This window comes from Platalea leucorodia (genome assembly GCF_965183815.1).
Source record: "Platalea leucorodia genome assembly, chromosome: 1".
NCBI classification, from domain to species: Eukaryota; Metazoa; Chordata; class Aves; order Pelecaniformes; family Threskiornithidae; genus Platalea; species Platalea leucorodia.
Window position 1 is genome coordinate 67,635,494 of NC_138823.1, and position 21,255 is coordinate 67,656,748.

Consider the following 21,255-nt stretch of genomic DNA (forward strand, 5'->3'; position numbering starts at 1 on the left):
TGGAGAGACAGTGTAAGAACTGTAAATAACTGAAGAGTGCCTAGAAGGCACTGTTTCGTTGAGTGCTACCAGAAGAGTGCTGTTCTGTTTGGTATGGGGTATTTAAGTAGAAACAAGGATAAAGCTGCTTTTAAGAACAAAACTAGTTGCTGCCTTTTGAATGCCCTGTGGTGGCTGTCCACTAGAGGGTCTCAAAGAGAGATCATATGGATGGTAGGTAAGTTGCAGCTCAAATGAGACACCTGCTTTGGTTGGATCCTAATGAACCTGGACATATTGACTACATTCTCCATTATATTATTTCAATTCTATACCATATATTTATTAGTGACTATGTTGACTTCCATGTAGAAAACTTGGACTACACCAGAATAAGATAATGGTGCATCATATTGCCTTATTATTTCAGAGTTAAAACAAAAAAGTACAGATTTGGATTTTCTGTTCCTTTCTCCATACCTCTGTAATTTCACTCTCAATATATATAACCAAACTGGGTTCCAGTTTTCGTTTATCTCAGGTTTCTTTTTCTGGGAGAGTTTTACTCACCAGCTTTATGTTGTAAACTGTCTTCTGAAGGGTCATATTTGCTACTGGTTTCCCTGTAATATTGCCCAGGGTGTCTCCATTAGCCTTCAAATTAGTTTTTAGGCAATCTGAATCACCTGTACTGATCTAGCATCACTAGTGTTAGTCCATTTGTTGCTGTCCAACCTACTCCTTCACTCCTGTCATCTGCCTGTGTTTTATAGTTACTAGGCTTATAGGCTGCATTTGTCAGAAGATCATTTTCCAAGAGCTCTCTCTTAAGTGGAATTTGTGGACATTGGTTAGGAAAATTTGTGTATGCACAGTTTCAGCAGTTAGCAACATAGCTTGTCTCTGGAGTATTGAATATGGATCTCTCCTTTTTCCCTCAGGCATGGTGTCAGTAGGATTAAATTTCCTCATTGCCTTAGTTTGTGTGGTCATTTTTGTCTTGGACATGATTCTTTCCTTCACTGTGGAAAAGACATTTAAGCAGGCATCACAAATTTGGCCATCTACCTCTGCAAAAGTGCTTTGCTTGTTTTGTGTTGGAACTGTTTCATTCCTGAACAGAGTATGTAAAAATAACACACAGTCCCAAACAAAACTTAACTGTCACAAAACTTATTTTAACTATCTTAATGGTGTACAATATTTTGTACACGACCATTGCTGCATTTGCACAAAGAGTTTCTATGTGTAGTTTGGTCATTTCTGCAGCAGAAACTGCCCTGGAGTCTCTGAGACAGCAAGATTCTCCACTCAGCATGTTAATCAACATATTGAAGCATATAAGTAGTGCCTAGGGATTGTAGCAACTACCCGGAAAACTCTGTGGAACTGTCTGAAATTCTCATCTGGAGAACTCCTGTACCAATTAGTCAAATGCTTTGTTGCGAAGGCATGTAACTCAATTACCTTTTCTCAGGTCAGTCCTTTGCCTCATCTATGCTGATGCTGGCAAAGGATTTCCTTGCTAATAATTAATGGAAATTAATGACCAAGTACACTGGGTGTGCGCATGGGCACAGCCCTCACACCCAGCTACATCACAATTATGTATTTGAATTTTATGTTTATATCTCACTTATAACTTAAATTCCGTAGTTCTTACTATACAAGCCATAATGTCTGTGGGGAACAGTCTTCCATGTGTATTTATAATTTCTTCAGGACCCTCTAACATTTCTCCAGTATCCATCAGAGAAGTCTGCTATGCTGATCTTTGCCTGTAGCGGTTTACACCGTGGATCGTGATTCTATACTCCGTAATACGAGCCAGGAAGCACAGCTTTCTGCGGACCCATGCTAGTATGCTGGTTTGTCCTGTCTGTGTCTGTCAGCAGCCCTTTGGACAGTGCTGCTCTTGTATAAATCCATTATATACAATTATAAAATCAGAGAAGAACTGAGTTTGAAGGGACCTCTGGAGGGCAACTGGTCCTATACCTGTGCTCAAAGTGGGGTCAAATAGAGTAGGTGGCTCAGCACCTTGTCTAGGTGAGCTTTGAGTATCTCCAAGGATGGAGACTGCACAGCCTCTTTGGTCAAGCTGTTGAAGTGTCTGACCACCACAAATTGCTTCTGTCTAGCCAGAAAACTAGAACTATAAAGTACAGACAGGCTTTCTCAGAGGCATATTAATCTGTCTTTCCCAGTGGAACTTATTTATTTAAATTTTTAATGGTAAATTTTAAATTTGAAGTAAGCACTGCTGGGTATCCAGGCAGTTGACTGGGAAGAACAGGGTCACGTAAAGAATCAATGCAATAGGAAATGGCAGAACATTGCCTGTTTTCAGCAAATGCAATATACATCAACAGAATAAAATAACAAAAAACAAGTGGTCACCAGCTGAATTTACCTCCCACAAAATCTAAAAGGAATTTGCCAGAAGGAATACATGAAGTCCTCCAGACATTTTACTCACACAAATGCAGACTCTGTAGAAAGAGGAACTCTGACTCACAAATAGCCAAAGGCACCCTGGGTGCCTATCATCTCCTTCAGTAAAGAAAAACATACAAAAGTAAAAGAATAGTCCTTAGCAAGTGTAGGAAGCTCAAGGTGTCTACAAGCCTGTGAAACGGTTATTCTGACAGAGCCCCCAAAGCGAATTATTTGCCTTTGTTATAGGACTTCTAACCATAGATCCCTACTGCCTCCTTCCACAGAGCCTCATCCAGACTAGGGAAAACCACAGAAACTGAAAAGCAAAACCTGATAAAGCTTGAAAGCAAATGAGACCATAATCCCTCTTTGAGGATCATCTGTTTAAGGTGCTTTCATATGGAGAAAACCACTGGTACCTGTTTTTTCTTTTCTCCACAACAGAAAACTATGATTCTTGTGTTGAGATTTTTATTTGCAGATTTTTAATTCTTCCTTACAAAAGCATCAGCTATACCACTGCAGTCCATTTTGAACCAAGTGCAATTTTTGCCTGCTGTTAAAAGGTGTATTAAGGAAATAGGTCATAAGCAACATTTGCCAGTAAATTTTAGCTGTTCTGTGCCATTCCTGAAAGGCAAAGCAGTTGTAAAACTGGCAGACTGATTAAGGAAAATAAATGATGGTTGCTTTGAACCACTGGTCATATAGGTCAGTTGTAATGCACCAGAAAATCTGTCATTAAAAGTCATTTTGGTTTATTTTAAATTTACTGATAGGTATGACAGTATTTCTTCAAACTTAACAAAGTCATCACTTCTATGGAATAATAGACTCACATAAATTGGAAGGGACCTTCAGAGACCATCTTGTCCAACTTCTAGCTCAACATGGGTCAATTTAGAGCAGGTTGATAAGGCACTTGCTGAGTTTTGAATATCTCCAAGGGCGGAGATATTCAGTCTCTCTGGGCACCTTTTCTGTGTTTGACCACTCTGATAGTGAAGAATCTTTTCCTTATGCAAACCATTGCAATTTCCCCTGTTGCAAATTTTGACCATTGTCTCTTTTCCTCTCACTTGGTCATCCTTTGCTGGACTTGTTCTAGTATGTCAGTGATGGTCATCTAGCAAGGAGAAAAAGAAATATATCAGCCCTTGTCATGATTCTGGATATTTCACTAGGATGTATCATTTACTAAATGGTATCGGACTTCGTCATCAACGTACAATCCTCCTTCCAAACTTCACAGGAAGTTGTTAATCTTTTTGTCTTAATGTTTCCATCTGCAAATGAGATTTCCTGGCAGTACCTGGCTGAATATTCATATCTAACTTTTTCAACTGGTAACAACTTGGCACCTGATTGAATAATAGAAAATGAGGCTGGATGGAGCCTTGAGGGGTCATCCATTTACCTTTCTGGAGGAAAAATAATTCTTAGCTAAATAATTTGCTATAAATGTTTGTGACTCTCCTTCATATTTTCTGTTGACAGATAGCCTGCAGTTTCGCGGGCGATCTGTTCCAAAGTTTCATTTTCCTTATGGTCACAAAGTTTTCTCTAAAAGTTAACTTGAATCTCCCTTGCTGGAGTTAAGTACGTTACTTCTTTTCCTTTCTGTTCCTTCTGTCTTCCTCTTTGCAGGTATTTTTTGCATGTCAAAGACATTTATCATAACTCATCCTACATATTTGCTCTTCCTACTTCTATGGTAGATTTCAGTTTACTTCTTCCTGATATAGCATGTTTTCTAGTCAGCTGATAACTTTAATTTCTTTTCTAAATTTTCTGCAGTAGGGTTCATCTTCAAGTGTGGAATCCAACTTTTGGGCACAGTACAGAAGTACCAACTGCAATGGAAATGTCTTTTCAACTCTCCTAAAAAAGACACTTCTATTTTTATTATCTACTATAATTGTAGATTGGGGAGTTTGTGGCTTCAGTCCAATGTCAGATATTTTTTGGCAAAGCTTTCTGCACCTGATTTGTTTCTCAACTGAATGAAGAGGAGTTGTTACTCTTTTTTATTTGTGCAGTTGGTTATTTCTTTCTGTATAGTAGTTTGCACTTGTCTTTATTTAATTACATCATATTTAATCGATCATTTATTGAATTTCTGGTCTAGTTCACCAGCTTGGTATCATCTGCAAACCTAATCAATAAGTTATTTCTTGCTGAAAATTCTAGGTTGTACCCAGTGTATTGTTCCAATTTGTCAGCCTGGGAAATAGGGCTGGGGGGAAGGTGTTGTTTTATTTTTGCCTTTGTTTCTCACCATCCAAGTATATTCCAGTTGGCCATAAATTAAATTAATTTTCCCCAAGTCTGTTTTAGCTGTGATGGTAATTGGTAAGTGATTTCCCTGTCTTTATATCGACCCATGAGCTTTCTTTTCATCTTCTTTTCTCACTCTGTCCTGTTGAGCAGAGGGAATGAGAGATTGGCTGGTAAGGAAAAAAAACAATCTATGCTCTTGGTCTCAAAAACATTTCCAATCAATCAGAGGAAGCAGATATTCTCCAAATGTAAGAATATCTTTATTAGCTCTTTCCACGTCTGTCTTTGCCACTTAGTTTTCCAAGCAGCCAGCAGTAGTGGAGACTTTATTATTTAAAACCTTTACCCTGATAGCTTTCCTTCTAGGATTTGCATCAATGGTCAAAGCAGAAACACATTACAGAACATTTGCATATATTTTCAAATTTATGTTAACTAAGACAGAATTATATGTTCAGGTACAAGTGCTAAAATTAATTGAATATGTCCGTATGGCTCTGCAAATATGCAGCTGCGCCTGTGGTGAAAGGGAAGATATGCCAGTCCAAAGCTGGTTAGATTCACCTCTAGGATGCACATGGCTGTTGGAAGTAAATCCTTATGTACTGAACCAAGTTATTATGAAACCATCCACAGCGCAGAAAGTCATTAAGCACAGGATAGGATAGGCTTATGTATAACAAATCGTATCTGAATAATTTCAGCATGTTTCTTTATATCAGCAAGGTAGTGGCCCTTTTAGTCATGAATCCCAGTATCATATATCAAGATAGCTCTTGCATGAGCAGAAAACAGAGGGTAATCTGAAGATATGTGGTTTGCTGTTTGTGCATCTGGCAAATTATGAATTTAGGAAAATGATAGAAGATGTTACATCTGTTACAGATGACTTGTAAAAGTGATATGATAGCAACAGAACTGGAAATCCAGTTGAAAAGATGAAGAGCTGTAAAATTAATCATCTTTAAATCTTCAATAGCATACGTATTTCTTTACTGAATTTAGTTTTCAGCCCTCTCTTGATTTTGAAGTGTTTAATCTTTGTGGTACCAATTGTGTTTATGCATTATTTCAAGGTTCACTACGACTTCGGGCTTAGAAATATCCTGTCTGTTTTAAGAACACTTGGAGCAGTGAAAAGATCTAATCCCAAGGAGCCAGAGAAAATGGTAGTGATGAGAGTTCTGCGGGACATGAACCTCTCCAAACTGGTACTGCAACACTGGTGACTTTCCCAAAAAGAGTACTTTGTTTGCATTTTTAAGTGTATTTATTATGAACTTTGAAAAGGTCTTTTTCTTCAGCAGCTGGGTACATTATTTTGCAGTTTTTAATATGGTCTGTCAGTGAGTGGAGAATCGGAATACAGTTACAGTGTGAGCACTATTTGTCTTTTAAAGAGAGGAACATCAGAAGCCTTAGCTGAAAAAATCATTGGAAATACCATCAGAACCTAGGGACCTAACCTGGTCCTCTAATTGGCTCTTGTCTTTTCTTCTTTCTGCCCTATCTAAGGAGAGAAAGGAAGAATACATTGTATTAACTTTTAATAATGTCGTTAAAGATCCTTCTTAATACAGAATTTAAATTTATAAATTTCTTGGGAGTCTGTTGCCTTTTCAGAACATCATAAGAATTGCAATGAGTGAGTTAATTGGAAGCAGCCAACGCCTCCTTGTATAGTCTAATCTCTTTCGATATTACTCTTTAAGGTGTTAATCTTTCTTTTTATTGCTGTAATTGGAAGGTTGTAGAATGTCTAGACTCTGTGTATTTACCTTGGGAGCCAGTTTTGTGATGGAACCAATTACTCTGTTTCTGATGTTAATCTATTCAACGCATTGGTAGATGCGTTCAAACCTATAGGCATGCTTCAGTGATTTACAGCAGGAAAAAAATCATAAAAAATCCAAGGCAAAATACAATTTGAATAAATCTTGCTGGTTTATGTAGCAAATGAAGAAACGCGCATGTGTGTGTATTGAGGAAAACTGTATTAAATGTTAACATTTTTATAAGCTTTAAGCGTTTAATTTAGAAATTACTACTTGTGATTGCATTGTATGAAATTCACTTAACAAAACTGATTCATAATTATAATATTTTCTTTGGAAAAGGTAAGGTTTTCTACTGCTGTCTTTTAAATGGCATATTCTTGAAGATTGTTTACAGCTGTAATAATAATTTCAATGAATAAATAATGTATTTCCCCCTACTTTATCCTTGACAGGTGGATGAAGATGAACCTTTATTTATGAGTCTCATTAATGACCTATTCCCTGGAATTACTCTGGATAAAGCTGGGTATCCTGAACTACAGTCAGCCATTCAGAAACAGGCAGAGAAAGCAGGGCTTATTCATCATCCACCATGGACACTTAAACTCATTCAGCTGTATGAAACTCAACGAGTCCGACATGGTTAGCATGCTAGATGAGGTTTTGAGACTGCATAAAAGCAATAGTTTTTTATACTATCTGCTACAGAATGCAGATTATTTTTACAAAAAATGTATTTTAAAATTGAACAGATGTCATTTTTAAAGCCTATGTGGATATTTTGCTAGGAAACTGTTATGACTTTTTTTTGGTGTGCAATGCACACATAGTGAGATTTTAGCTTTGTTGTATTACATTTTAATGGGAAATATGAGTGTGGCCTTCAGTGACTGAAATTTCTGTGGAACAAGTTAAAATGTAGAGTATACATTAAAATTCAGAAACAGCCAATTTTGTTCAGTGTTCTGAAAACAATTGTTGCTCTCAGACACAGTTCAGTCATGAAGCTTGTGTTTAATGTTTCTGTGAGATTATGATGCTGAGAAGATTACAAAAAATAATCTCTCAAACCTTTACTTTGATAAACTCTACCAAACATGAGTATAATTCCAAGTGGTCTTTGTGTTCAGTTCTGGCCATTTCAACTGAGGAGAAATAAGCCTACTTCCTGCTGGACCAGGGGGTTGGACAAGATGACCCTTCCAACCTCAGCCATTTTGTGATTCTGTGAAAATACATTTTTACAGTGCACAAAAGGCTAATGAGTAAAGTTTTTCCTGTCCTAGGAAGGGTACCAAAGACAGTAGTAAAACCAGGTTTACCATTCATAGCTGAGTGGAAAAAAAAAATACCCCTACTTTGAAATGTTCCCCCACCCCTGCAACCTCTAACAACTAAGGATTTTTTCATATATGAAGGAGAAAATATAAAGGAAATGTAACTAAAGTAGCAAAGATTTATGAAGATGTCATCCTTTTTATTCTCCCTTTTCATGTCATAATAAGAGAATAGTAAGCTTAAACTAATGGAACAAATAAAAAGAAATACTCATTTGCATAACACAGTCTGAGAGCTTAATGCCTGAAAGGTTTAGTTCGGGTTATTGGTTACACCAAAGAACTGGTTAATGCTGTGATGAGTTAAAAATTCACATCCAGATCACTGGGTTCAGTGTTCCATATCAAATCATAACACCTGTATAGGTCTATATAGGAACCATGAAAGTTTTAGTGATTTCAGTCACAATTAAATGTGCCTCTTGTTAGAAGAAGCTGCTTGGTCTGTGAGACACCACAGACCACTGTTCACCAAAAATCTCCGGGATCCACTGTGTCATTCTGTTTAGATGCCTCTTCTCTCCACGTGTCCCTGCTGTTCCCAGGGGTCATGCAGCTCCGATTGACCTAACGCTTGGATGCCCAGGGCCTTTCTATGACACAAGTTGTTGCATGGAGGGAAAAAGATTTCTGTTTTCCTGACTTCTATTTGTCCTACTCATGGACCCTTGGATTTATGGAGAGGTCACCGTGGGATTTCAAGTAATGAGGAAAAATCTATAAAATGCATGATTCCTCTTGCTTGAAATAGAGGCAATATATGCAAATGGTGTATGCATGGACATTCAGTGCATGGATCCCGGTATCTCTTTTGCATAACAGTTTTGATCCAAATGCTGTTGAAACCAGCAGAAAGGCCATTCCATTAATATTGAGGGGCTTGGATTAGATCTCCCCATATGTAACGTATGGCACGAGTAAGTGATTGTCTGGGTACCCAAACTGATTTTGGGAACATTCATCTCCTTTTAATTTTAGAGGCAGTTTGCATTGTGCTGGATTAGGTTTGTAACTTGGGTTTGTGTTTGTTTGTTCCATCCCTTTGTTGAAGAGGTTTTCAAAGCCAACTAAGGATTACGTTGTCCAGTTTTCTCTAGGGTTACTAGGAGTTACCTAGCTCCCTTAGATGATTTTGGAAGTCTCAGTTTGAATGTCCCATCTGCTTTTGAACAGACTCTGGGCCTCTTCAATAGTTGATTTAGAAAATATAACTAAAAAGGATCAACTGTAGGCTCAATTTACTGTTGAAGACATGGCTTCTTTCCCTTAGGCAATATGTGTATACACTGATGAAATTAAAAGTGTGGTTGCTATTAACTTTTTTATGCAAGAAAATTGTATTAAAATGTCAGCATGGATGGATGCAGGTATATGTTTTTGTTATTTTTGCTTCAGAAAGATACACTCAATTTTGTATATCATTGGGAACTACTCATTCTCATTAAATACATTTAGAAATTACTGCTTTAGTTTACTACTAGTCATGTCAATGTCATTGCATGTGAACATCGAAACGTAGTTCTGTTTTCCAATTAGAAAAAGGAACAGAACTGCCTGAGGGAGGACACAGACCCACCACATAGGCTTGCCTGTCATAATAGAGCAGACATTTATGGAGGCCTTTTAATAATATTTTTAAATTCCATTTCAGTCAACAATGAGTAACTGGAGTGAGAAGCATCTTTTTTGTATTGGCTTTTGATAAAAATAAACCAAAGATCATTGATGCAAAGAACCATTAAATGATAGCATGACATTTTGACATTTCATTTTAAACCATGTTTGTATTGTTTTAAGGTATGATGACTCTAGGTCCAACTGGTGCAGGAAAGACAAAATGCATTAATATTTTGATGAAAGCAATGACAGATTGTGGTGCTCCTCATAAAGAGATGAGAATGAACCCAAAGGCAATCACAGCTTCCCAGATGTTTGGTACCCTTGATGTTGCTACAAATGACTGGACAGATGGTATTTTCTCTACATTATGGAGAAAAACTTTAAAAGCAAAGAAGGTAATGGATATTGTATCATAATAGTTTATAAGGACATCTAATACTGTTTCTATAAGGTCTCATTACCTGTCATTTATGTGAAAGATCTTACATTATAAAATCAAATGGGAAAATACAGTGTTAGTTTTGCTTAGTGTCTGAATAGCTCAGGGTACACCAGAGTCACAATTACGTGTATGTGCCAGAGAGCACTAGGCTTCCCAAGCACTTCAGGTTCCAGAATTAAACTGGAAAAGATTTTAAGGGTTTTGCTTCCTTCTGTAAGCAGGTAGCCCTACCATTCAAATGCAAGAGCAAGGGATGTTCATGTTTTGATGTGATGACAGGACAGTTAATATTCTCCTGTGTGGTTTTATGTCATTGCCACTCTATTTCACTAATTATATCAGAATGTTAAGAGGCTCTGGTAAGAAATCAGTATAGGCATTTCCCAATTCTCTTACCAAACGTAATTACACTCAAATTTTCAGAAGTTTCATTCAGTTCTCACTTGGAAAATGGAAGCCTTACACGAAATATTTAGGAAACATCCCACAAGGACTGACTGTGTGCCCGTGTCTGTGACTGTATGTAATGGGAAATGTTTTCATCCACCTTGATGGATGCTGGGCTGGCTGAGGTACTTCTGTAGAAGAAAGGGACAGCTTTATGCTTAGAACTCCCCAAATTAATTTTTGTTACTATTCCTTAATATCCTTTTTGTTGTGACACAGGATAACAAAAGAAGGATTAAAATCACTGAGCAAATTATAAAACTGCAGTTCATGCTAGGCTAATCAGCACCAAATTATGACTCATTATTTATATCCAAGAGTCTGTTCTCTGAGATTAAGTAAATGTGTATTTTTGGTCAATGTGCATAAAGTTGCATGTGTGTGTGTCTCCTTTTTTTAGGGTGAGCATATCTGGATAGTTTTGGATGGACCTGTTGATGCAATATGGATTGAAAATCTGAACTCTGTTCTGGACGATAATAAGACCCTTACTTTGGCCAATGGAGATCGTATTCCAATGTCCCCCAGTTGCAAAATTATTTTTGAACCTCACAACATTGACAATGCTTCCCCTGCAACAGTTTCTCGTAATGGGATGGTCTTCATGAGTTCTTCAGTGTTAGATTGGAAGCCTATTTTAAGAGCTTGGCTGCAAACGCTGCCTGCTACATACTCTGATGTCCTATGGAATTGCTTTAATGCTGTATTTCAGGTACTTAATTCAACAGCTTGAGAAAAAAAGTATTGCATTTCTTATTCTTTATTTAATGAAGCATTGTTGCTTCTTCAGTGCTTTTTCAATTATTTACTTCTCTTTGTTTATGTAATAAAATAAGGATGAAGGATATAAAAAAAAAGAAAATTATCTCTAACATTAATGAATGAGTGAAACTATAACAGATGAATAATTTGGATGATTTGTTTTGTCTGCCTAGGTTAGTTGGCAATGAATTGTTAAATCTATGATTATTTTATAATGTATGTTGGCAAAACAGAGATATTCTCTTTGGTTGTAATTGTTACTGAAATTTTAATTCTTGTTAGGATACATAAAGGGAGTGGATAAACTTCGTTGTTTGTTTTAAATGTAAAGAAGTAAATTCGGAAAGAAATTAAGCTAGATTCACGCTGGTAGAATCTTTCTCAATTTTGGCTGCAACACAAATGCATTTGGCCCATTAGTTATTTTTGAAAGATGTTCTATAATTCAAATTAATTAAGGGCAGTTCTGTGCTCTGTGGTGTTGTGAAGCTCAGCATGGGTGACTATAGTGGTCTCTTCTGATTTTATAATCCATGATTCTGTTCTGAGGGAGATTTTTGAGATGGCATCTCTTTGATACAATCTCTGACTAAATCGTGTTCAATCAGTAGATCCCAAGGGAGAATTCTGAACGTTTTTTCCCCTCCATTTGGCCTTAGCATACTGAATCATTAAAAAGGTTTCATTAATATTATGGATGTTTGTACTCAATAGTGGACCTAAAAGCATAATCTCAGTAATATACTGTTTTCAATTACACTGAAATTCTTATTTTTTCTTTAGAATTTTTTAAAGAAAGAGTTATAGCTTTGCTATCTTTTGGCGTTGTTGTATTCTGATTTCCTCAACATCTGTGGAACAAATGCAACTTCCTTATATACCTTGCTTTCCCATTGGCTCTCTCCTGCCAGTTTTCTTGTGTAACTGGTGTTGGATTTCACAGGGTTTTTCTCCTGTAATATTTTTCATTGTTGTTGGATTTTACAAATGCAGTTTTTAATAAACTTTGAGTGACATTTCAGGAAGTTTATTTATAAGTCATGATAAAAGCAATGATTAGTATAGTTTTGGAATGCCTTGAATGTTAACAAATGTCTTCTTACAGATAGATATGTTTCATTTCAGTGTCCATTTACTTTAAAACCAATGTTTAACAAGCTATTCATTTTGTTCTACCTCCAGAACATAATGATATGACATAGTATTTACTGCAGTAGCAAGAGAAAGAATTCTGATAATGAATTTTAAAATATCCTTCCAAAGTAATGTATATGTGCATCAATTTACTGCTTCTGTGCCACAATTCTGTTTATATTTTATGCTACAACTTGCTCCAAAAACATAATAACAACATTTAAAATACCCAAGCCTGAAGTAATAGCAATAAAGTCCAGAAAAATATGTATTTTATTAGATTGAGAGATGAAAATGCAGTGAAATATGAAGTTAGTTCTGTGCTGAGGGCTGCATTTGGAACTATCGAAATGTAAATGGAAGCTGTCACACTGTCAGTTTTCTTTCGTTTTTAATGACCTATCTTTCCTTCTCAAATAGTAGAAGTGATAACAGTGATTTTACAGATGAGGGTAACACTACTTTTGTATTCAGGTGGCTCTTTTTACAGTTATTATTTTCCCCTACATAAAAAAAAGGATAAATAAATTCTAAAAGAAAATTTGTGAAATAAGATGCATCAACAGTGGTAGTCAAACCCTAATACAGACCTTGGTGAATTTAATGCTAATATTAAGAAAAGCATGGATATAAGCAGCTTACAAATATCTGATTTTTAGAAGAAAATGAACATTAGGCTATAGATGGAAATATAGTAACTAAGGAGAATCAGTCTTTAAGTATACCTATAGAGACCTTTGGAAATCAATCTAAATTCAGCCAAAATAGCTGTTAGACAACTGCTATAGTAATTCCAATTTGCTTACAAGAAACACTCATTATTTATGCTAATAAAAATAGTATTTGTCACTGAAAGTCTGCATATTGGATAAAATCATTATTAATGAAGCTACAGCAAGTAGCAATAATGTAGGAGGAAGCACCAGAGAATAACAGTTGTGAATCAGTGGAAAGAATGTATTTATTCTTTTCATGTATGTTATAAATTCCACTGTAAGTCATTAGTTTTTATTTAAAGGACAGGAGGTAGTCCAAAAGACAAGGATAAATTTGAAAAAAACCAAACAAAAAACTCCCAAAACATCTCCCCCCAAACCACCTTATTTTGAATTGAGATTATCTTTGAGTCCTTTCTGTTGCCACGTGGTTTTTTTTTTAAATGGTGATTGAGGGGTTGGACTTTCACCCTCCCTTCCCCAGATCGATCTTCTCAGCAACATTTCCTGCTTAGGAGTAATTTCAAGTAAACTCCCATCCCCATCTAAAGTCTCTACTCTCTTAAATTTAGAAGCTGTACTGACAATTTCTTGTCTGTGAATGATGCTGCTACCTCTAAGCAACAGAATTGCTTAGCTGATGGAAGTAATTATCTGAGACAGTTTCAAAGAACTGAAATTATTAAAATAAGTACCTGAGTGGCATTATTTAGTTTGTCTGCCAAGTGTGAAGCTCAAACTAGTGATGGAGTAACATAAGATTCAGCATGTCTATGTATTGTTTAAATGAAAAAAATCTAGTCATTTTTAAATCACACTCACTTTCCTTTTTTTTAATAAAATCTGGTGTCCTGGATCCCTTATTCTGGAGACTTCAGAGAAGTCCTAAAAACAGCAGAGTAGTCAGAAGGGACTTATTCCTCCCTCCCCATTAAATCTCACCCTGATCTTATTTGGGTAAAGGCTGCTATTGCCTCTGGATCATGGAGTTAAGTATATAATCCAAAGAGTTTCTCAGTTTTAATATTTAAATGCTGATGTTCAAATTAATATTACAAATACTAATAACTTTGCATTATTTAATTGTTCTTGTGCTTGTCTAAACCCTTTGAGTATGTCGCCAACTTCTTGTCCTAAAGAGCGTTCTACAGTCCAGTGAGTTCCACAGTGACTACGCTGTGTGAAAGGGTCTTTTCTCATATGAGTTTTCACCATCTGACTTCATTTTGCGGTCTCCTTTTAGGGATAGCAAATTCCTAATCCAAATTCTTCACAATTCATGTGTGTTTGTCATGGCCCAACTCATTTTTCCAGAACTCCTGTCCAAACAAAATACCCTAATAAGTAGTTAATTCATGCTAATTGCTATCTTGGGCTTGCATCCTTCTTTCTGCCATATATTGTTTTAAAAACAGTAGTAATCAAGTACTAACATATATGGACTTGATTATTTTTTTGTTTCATAAACTCAAAGAACAAGAATTACACAAACCTCACTGGAATCATAAGTACCATAAAACTCATTCTGGTGAAAATTGGACTCTTGAAAGCACAGACTACTTTGACTCATGAAATATCTTTATTCTGAGTGTCTCAAATCAATTATTAAACGATTTGCAGTGCCCTGTGAGACATCTAGTCTATTTTAAGGATGGAGAAACTGAATCTCAGAGAGATTTAGGTCCAAATTTTAAAGGTCTTTAGATTCGAATCTCCCACACTGCTTTCAGTACCTTACTTCTACTCGTTCCTTGTGAAACCCATAAACTCCTAATTAGTCACTTGGGCAGCCTGTGTACTGCTGGGGGCAAAACATGTGTTTTACAGGCTAAGCCACAAAAAGCAACACACAGAGGTGGAAGCACTTTTGCTAGTCAACAAGAAATAACATAAAAAGTGATGTTTTTAAGCCTCCGTCCTCCTATGAATGCCCACATTCAGACTGTCTTCTTTCTCAGGCCACTTAGCCATGAGCCCTATTCTAGATTAAGATGCTTAAGTGAGTTTTTTCTCATAATATATATCTTTGTTGTATGTGTTACCCACTATTCTAGTGAGATGGAACTCAGGGGGATGGGTAAAAATCTTGATTCAGTCTCTGTTCCAATAAATACTCAGCATAGGGCACTTTTAGAGAATTTTAGTGGCAAAAAAAAGTAACCTGAAAATTGAAACAAAGCTGGTGAGTATGTGGGTAAGCAGCTCACTGGTTTTTCAAAAATATCTAGGTGATTGTTTACATCTCTGGGTGATTGAATGTCTTCATTGTCTTAGGTTTCTCAGTGACAGGACAAGGGAGCCATAAATGGAAATCCTCCAAAATTACTCTCTCCCATAGTGTCCCTGTTGTACTTTTACTTCCCAGAATGAGAAGGCAGTGTTGATTTCCAAAGATTACGAAGGCAAATGGAACCCATAGGGAGGGAATAATATTAAAAATTGTTAAATGAAGGTGAAAGTAGGTTATAATTTACATTGGTATGCACTATGGATGGCAATTGATATTTTAAAATAATTCTGCACTGCAAATCTCAGAGGGGACTTTACCTCAACTTGAAACTTTGCTAAAGATGTTGCAGAACACTTGGCAAAGGCAGGCATAGTAGCCATCACTACGGAGTAACCTGAGGAAAGTCCAGGTTCCATTAAAATCAATTGCAAAATTCCCTTTGGATCCTGCCAGGGTTCTACAGAAAACCGAGAGCATTGGTTTCAAGATGGACAGGTACATTATGGTGCATTCAGAACAGATCAGATATAGATAGAAATTTATAGTGGTGAGACTGTGCATTATATACGTATCATTACAACAATTCTAGTGCTTTTATCTTCCCACTACAAAAATGGCAATGGTAGATTAAAATCTCCAGTGGAGAGCATAAATGGCAGATCCCTGATGTAACTGAAAAGCAGACTTCAAATTCCTCTTCGGGAAATTGCTGTGTGGAGCTCATATGAATAATTCTACTGACTGTGGTACATCAAAGCTATTTTTCCAATATGTTATTGTTAGCAAAATTTCATGGTCTAAGTGTGAATATTTATAATCCCAGAAACCGGGAATAAAGTTTAGAATATATTTGGAATTAAGAAATGGGTCTCATCTAAGAATAAATTGTACCATTGAAACTGGTAAATAGATCCTTTAAATGATGTTTTTCCTTTCCAGGATGTGATAGATTTTGTTTTCTCTGCTGTGACACCAAAAATGCCAATTTTAGAATGTATGTACATCAAACAAGCTATTGACCTCTTACAGGTAGATATGACAGTTTTTCTCTCTCTCATTCTGTTATTTGTGCTGGGACATTGTTCTAGGAGGGCAGTCATTACATATTGCATCTGCTTTGCAGGGTTTGTTGTCCGACCGATATGAGAAGCAACTCAGCGAGGAACATATTGCTCGCTTGTTTGTTTTTGCTGTAATGTGGTCAGCCGGAGCTCTTTTGGAACCAGATGACAGGCTGAAAATGGAGCTGTTCCTACGGAAGCACTCTGCAGTGAAAGAACTTCCAGCTGTGAATGGAGAAGAAACCATGTTTGAATTTGGTATCAATGCCTGTGGCCAGTGGGAGCACTGGTCAAAGAAGGTTCGTATGCTGTGACATGCTAAGGTTTCTTAATGAGTATACAAGAAAGATGTATTTGGTAAGAGGCATATTATTTTATTATTTAAAACCCTGCATAATTTGATTCGGAAGATTAACCCTACCAAATGCTCAAGAATTTATTTTTTGAAAAATTTTTTTCTTTTCTCCATAAGTATCGTTGGCAGAGAATAGGAACATGCATTTGAAATGGCTTTGGAAGTGAAACAGAAGTGATCTTAGCTTTGTCTACTGTCTATCGCCCTACTATTTAAGAACTCCCAACAAGGAAAAGCTTTCTTCATGTAACAGAGAATAGTGGAGTGAAAATATCCCATTAGTCTAACACCCTTTTAGAAAAGCTTGGCAAAGTAGTGATTGATTATAAATGAATGCTTGGCTTTCAAGAAGAAAAGTTTTGCTAATGTACATTTTATAAACTACATTTAGTTTTTTTTTCTGATGCAAAGTGATTGTGTGGGCAAGTAGAAAGTCTCAAACTTTTTGCCCATCTTTCTTGTGCAGGTCCCTGAATATATTTACCCTAAAGATTCAGTACCAGAATATACTTCCATTCTAGTTCCAAATGTAGACAGTATCCGAACAGACTTTCTAATGGACACTATCATGAGACAAGGAAAAGCTGTTCTGCTAATTGGGGAACAGGGAACAGCAAAAACAGTTATGATTAAGGTAGGTGGAATGGAAAAACATGTAATATTTTTGTATCATAACATTGCAATAATTGACATTGGCACAAATGTTAAATTGAAGTGTAGAAGTAATTTGATTTTTCTTCAGATTACATACTAGCATTTTTACTGAGGCATTTTACCAGTACTCACATGGCCTACAAGCAAAAAAAGTAAGTATCTATACTTTAGTATAAAGGGTTCTTTTAAACTTTGCTAACCATGGCCACAAGGTCATGTGATAAATTCTCTTTCATATGCTTTCTTTTCTTTTGAGAAGTCAGACTGGAGATTTTGCTAAGAAAATATTGATCCTTGGAGGATTTTTTATTTCCCTGTGCTTTGTCGGTGGTCCCATGTGTGAACTGAACTTTTGTACACGCTTGTTACACAGACTTTCTTTACAAGCCAAACTGAGGAGAAATAAAGAACTTCCTTCTTTACTTAGGGTAATTTTTCAGAGGGTAAATTTAGTGTTTATTGTCTACTCTTAATTCCTTCACCAAAAATGACATATTGTTCTTTCTGTAGAAGAAAATAATAACAGGATTGCTATTAAATTAACAAATGCATGCTTTACCTATTATAAAATGGTACAGATTAATCATATGACACTTTTAAAAAAATTAATAACTTACTACAGAAGAGCCAATAATCAAAAAGCTGAACAAACCCAGATGTCATACCAAACTTGGCATCCTTTATTTGAAAAAATGCAAGTATAATGGTTTGCAGCATGATGTCTGTCATTTCCAGGGGAATCTGTAGACTCTTTGATGAATGAGAGGCAGCTAAATAAAACTGATCTACTGTTGGGACAGCTGAATTTGCCGTACAGGCATCTGTACCTCTAGTGGATGATTTGCAGAGTTCTTGACATTGAAAATAACTGAAAAACACTAGCCTAAACTGATCTTTGGCTTTCTTAAAATCTGGAGCCATTTTGTGTCCCTCAGCCATGTGCTTTCTGAGCCCTGACATAAAGCGAGTTGTATCAATGCCAGCAGCCATTAATATTACTTTTTCAGCTTAGCTGTTGATGCCAACATGCATGCCAGTGTAATGTCAACTTCTGTTCCTGGCACCAGCTGAAGAACTATTTTAGCAGCGGGAAGAGGCGGGGTCTGGGTGGTGGTCTTGATATTCTGCATACTGGATTTTGGCCAGATAATGGCAACCTTCAGCCTTCAGCTGCCATTCCTGTCCCTAAAAATAATTGGAGCTGATTCTTGGGAGTTGCTTACCCCATGTCTATTCTATAGAGCAGAGTATGTTCCTTACACAAGGGAGCATAATGCCAGTAGATATTCGATCTCATTTAAGGTTAGGAGTGAAAGTTAACTGCCTTCACAACCGTTTCCTTCTGCTTTCACCTTCTGTAGAATTTTACCTTACTACACCTCGTGGAAAAGAAATTTCCAGATATAAGCAGCTGGTTTCATGAAAAAGTAAAGACACTTCAGGTAGTAGTCTGAATTAATCTGAAGTAATCTTCAGCATTAGTAAGGTATCAGTATATATCAAAATAAAGAACTTGTTACAGAGTGTTATTTAAGACCTTTACTCACTGTACTATTAATTCATTAATTGCAAAAACCCCAGAATTTAACGTGAAACTGGTATGGTAGAGTTGAAAATTGCACCCAGAAACTGACAGTTTAGCTAACAAAAATAATCCCAATAAATAACCTTTTTCAAAGATAGTTCTTATTTATGTACTATGGAATATTACTGTTACCATGTAAAGATTCTGTAATGCTGTAGTGAATAAAACACAAGTGTGTTTTTTGAATGGTTGTGTATTCGTAGTTGTGGTGGGTTGACCTTGGCCGGCTGCAAGACCCCCATCCAACCACTGGCTCCCTCCCCCTCCTCAACAGGACACAGGTCGAGAGAAGAACAGGGAGATCACTCTTCGATTACCATCAAGGGCAAAACAGACTTGACTTGGGGAAAATTAATTTATTGTTAATTAAAAATAGAATAGGATGGTGAAAAACAAAGACAATACTAAAAACACCCTCCCCTCCTCCCTCCCTTCTTCCCAGGCTCACCGTCACTCCTGACTCCTCTACCTCCTCCCACCCCAAGCGGTGCAGGGGATGGGGAACAGGGGCTGCGGTCAGTCCATAACAGCTCCTCTCTGCCACTCCTTCCTCCTCATGCTGTTTCCTGCTCCCTCATGGGTCCCTTCCACAGGATACAGTCCTTCATGAATGGCTCCAGCATGGGTCCTTACCATGGCTGTAGTTCTTCGTGAACTGCTCCAGCATGGGTCCTTTCTATGGGGCACAGTCCTTCAGGAATGGACTGCTCCACCGTGGGTCCTCCATGGGCTATAGCTCCTGCCAGAAAACCTGCTCCTGTGTCGGCTCCTCTCCACAGGCCTCAGCTCCTGCCAGGAGCCTGCTCTGACGTGGGCTCTCCACGTACTACAGCTTCCTTCAGAGCACATCCAGCTACTGTGGCATGGGGACCTCCAGGGACTGTAATGTGGATATCTGCTCCAACATGGTCCTCCATGGGCTGCAGGAGGATAACCTGCTTCACCATGGTCTTCTCCATGGGCTGCAGGGGAATCTGTCCTGGAGCATATTCTCCCCCTCCTTCTGCCCTCACCTTGGTGTCTGCAGGTCTGTTTCTCTCACATTTTTTCTCACTTCTCTCACTTTTCTGAGGTACCAAAATGGGAACATTTCTAGTCAGCCCTGTTATAAAGATAAGAATTTAAATACTATTCAACTTTGTCATCATTGCAGAAGAATTGAATTTTTAAAAAGAAATAATGTTGGAAGTCTGCAATTTTTAATACTATTTTTATGTCCCAGGACTCTTGCTAAATAAAATATTTCACATGCTTTATGTATATGCCTTGGTGTGACTCCAGGGTTACATCTTTTTCTTTCCGGTCCTATTATGAAACCTCACTAAATACGAAAAGTGGAACTTTGTTGCTTTAGGGCACCAGCGGCAGCTGTGGGAATTGTATGCATTCATAAAACCCAAGGATTCCTTTCTTCATTAAGGGGGGATAAATATCAGTAAATGCAATGTAGCTGGGTTTAATTTTATAGTACTGTTCCTTTACACTGCTTTTGTTGTAAGATATGGTGCTGTAGTGTAAACGTGAAAAAGGATTTTGTTTTTCACTTGTTCCTTGCAGACTGCTGTAACAGATCATCACTAACAGCTTGAATTTAGAAAAACCCTGAGAGGTGCTAATGCAAAGTTTATTTGCATCCTGAGTTGTCACGTCTACTTGTTGTAACACTTAGTGAAGTCTGTCAAAAGCTTATACATTTTAATACTTAGAAACTTTATGCAAAACATTAACTGAGAGGTTGGAGATGGTATATTTATCTTAAATAAACTGCTGTTTGACATTTTGAAGTTAATAGCAGGGCTGAGATTTTGTAGATGTCTGTTTTTTGCAGGGCTACTTAGCATCTGCACCTCCTTTTGGCTGAATTCATCTGGAGTTACTGGTGCACTTCACTTAAAATTGGTTTATCTTGCAGGGTTACACAAGCAAGTATGATCCTGATGTTCACTTGACCAAATGCCTAAACTTTTCTTCTGCAACTCTGCCAAATATGTTCCAGAGGAGCATAGAAAGTTATATAGATAAAAGAATGGGCACCACATACGGTCCTCCGGCAGGGAAGAAAATGACTGTCTTTATTGATGACATCAACATGCCTGTGATTAATGAATGGGGTGATCAGGTAAAAGGAAAATGTTAACATATAGGATTCGGTGGTCTTACCATTGCCGCTGATGGAAATGCTGATCTGTGGATTGCAAAAATAGGAAAGTTGAGGGAAAAGGTATCATACGTCTACTAAAAGCAATTTTCGCAAGCCAGTTTTTGCCAAGAGTGATAAACTGTCAGTCCCAAAAGATTAGGGTCAGCATCAAGCCACTTAGTGCTATCATTGTAGCTTTTAAGCCTTTTGTTTTGGTTACATACAGAACTTGCAGAATTTCCAAACTAACTGTACTAAGAACCAGTCTGGGAAAGGAAGCATGCAAATCCAAGAAG

General features: G+C 37.1%; 1 protein-coding gene across 1 annotated transcript in view; it reads left to right on the forward strand.

Moving 5' to 3' along the window:
* Positions 1–21,255, forward strand: part of LOC309598479 (dynein axonemal heavy chain 5-like) — a gene marked incomplete at both ends in the record, with an annotated part of 174,256 nt that overhangs the window by 70,209 nt on the left and 82,792 nt on the right. The window contains 8 exons of the mRNA XM_082329118.1: positions 5,775–5,909; positions 6,929–7,118; positions 9,611–9,828; positions 10,723–11,034; positions 16,104–16,193; positions 16,288–16,524; positions 17,047–17,214; positions 20,732–20,938. Of these exons, the coding sequence (XP_082185244.1) occupies positions 5,775–5,909; positions 6,929–7,118; positions 9,611–9,828; positions 10,723–11,034; positions 16,104–16,193; positions 16,288–16,524; positions 17,047–17,214; positions 20,732–20,938 (1,557 nt within the window). The remainder of the gene's footprint in view (positions 1–5,774; positions 5,910–6,928; positions 7,119–9,610; positions 9,829–10,722; positions 11,035–16,103; positions 16,194–16,287; positions 16,525–17,046; positions 17,215–20,731; positions 20,939–21,255) is intronic.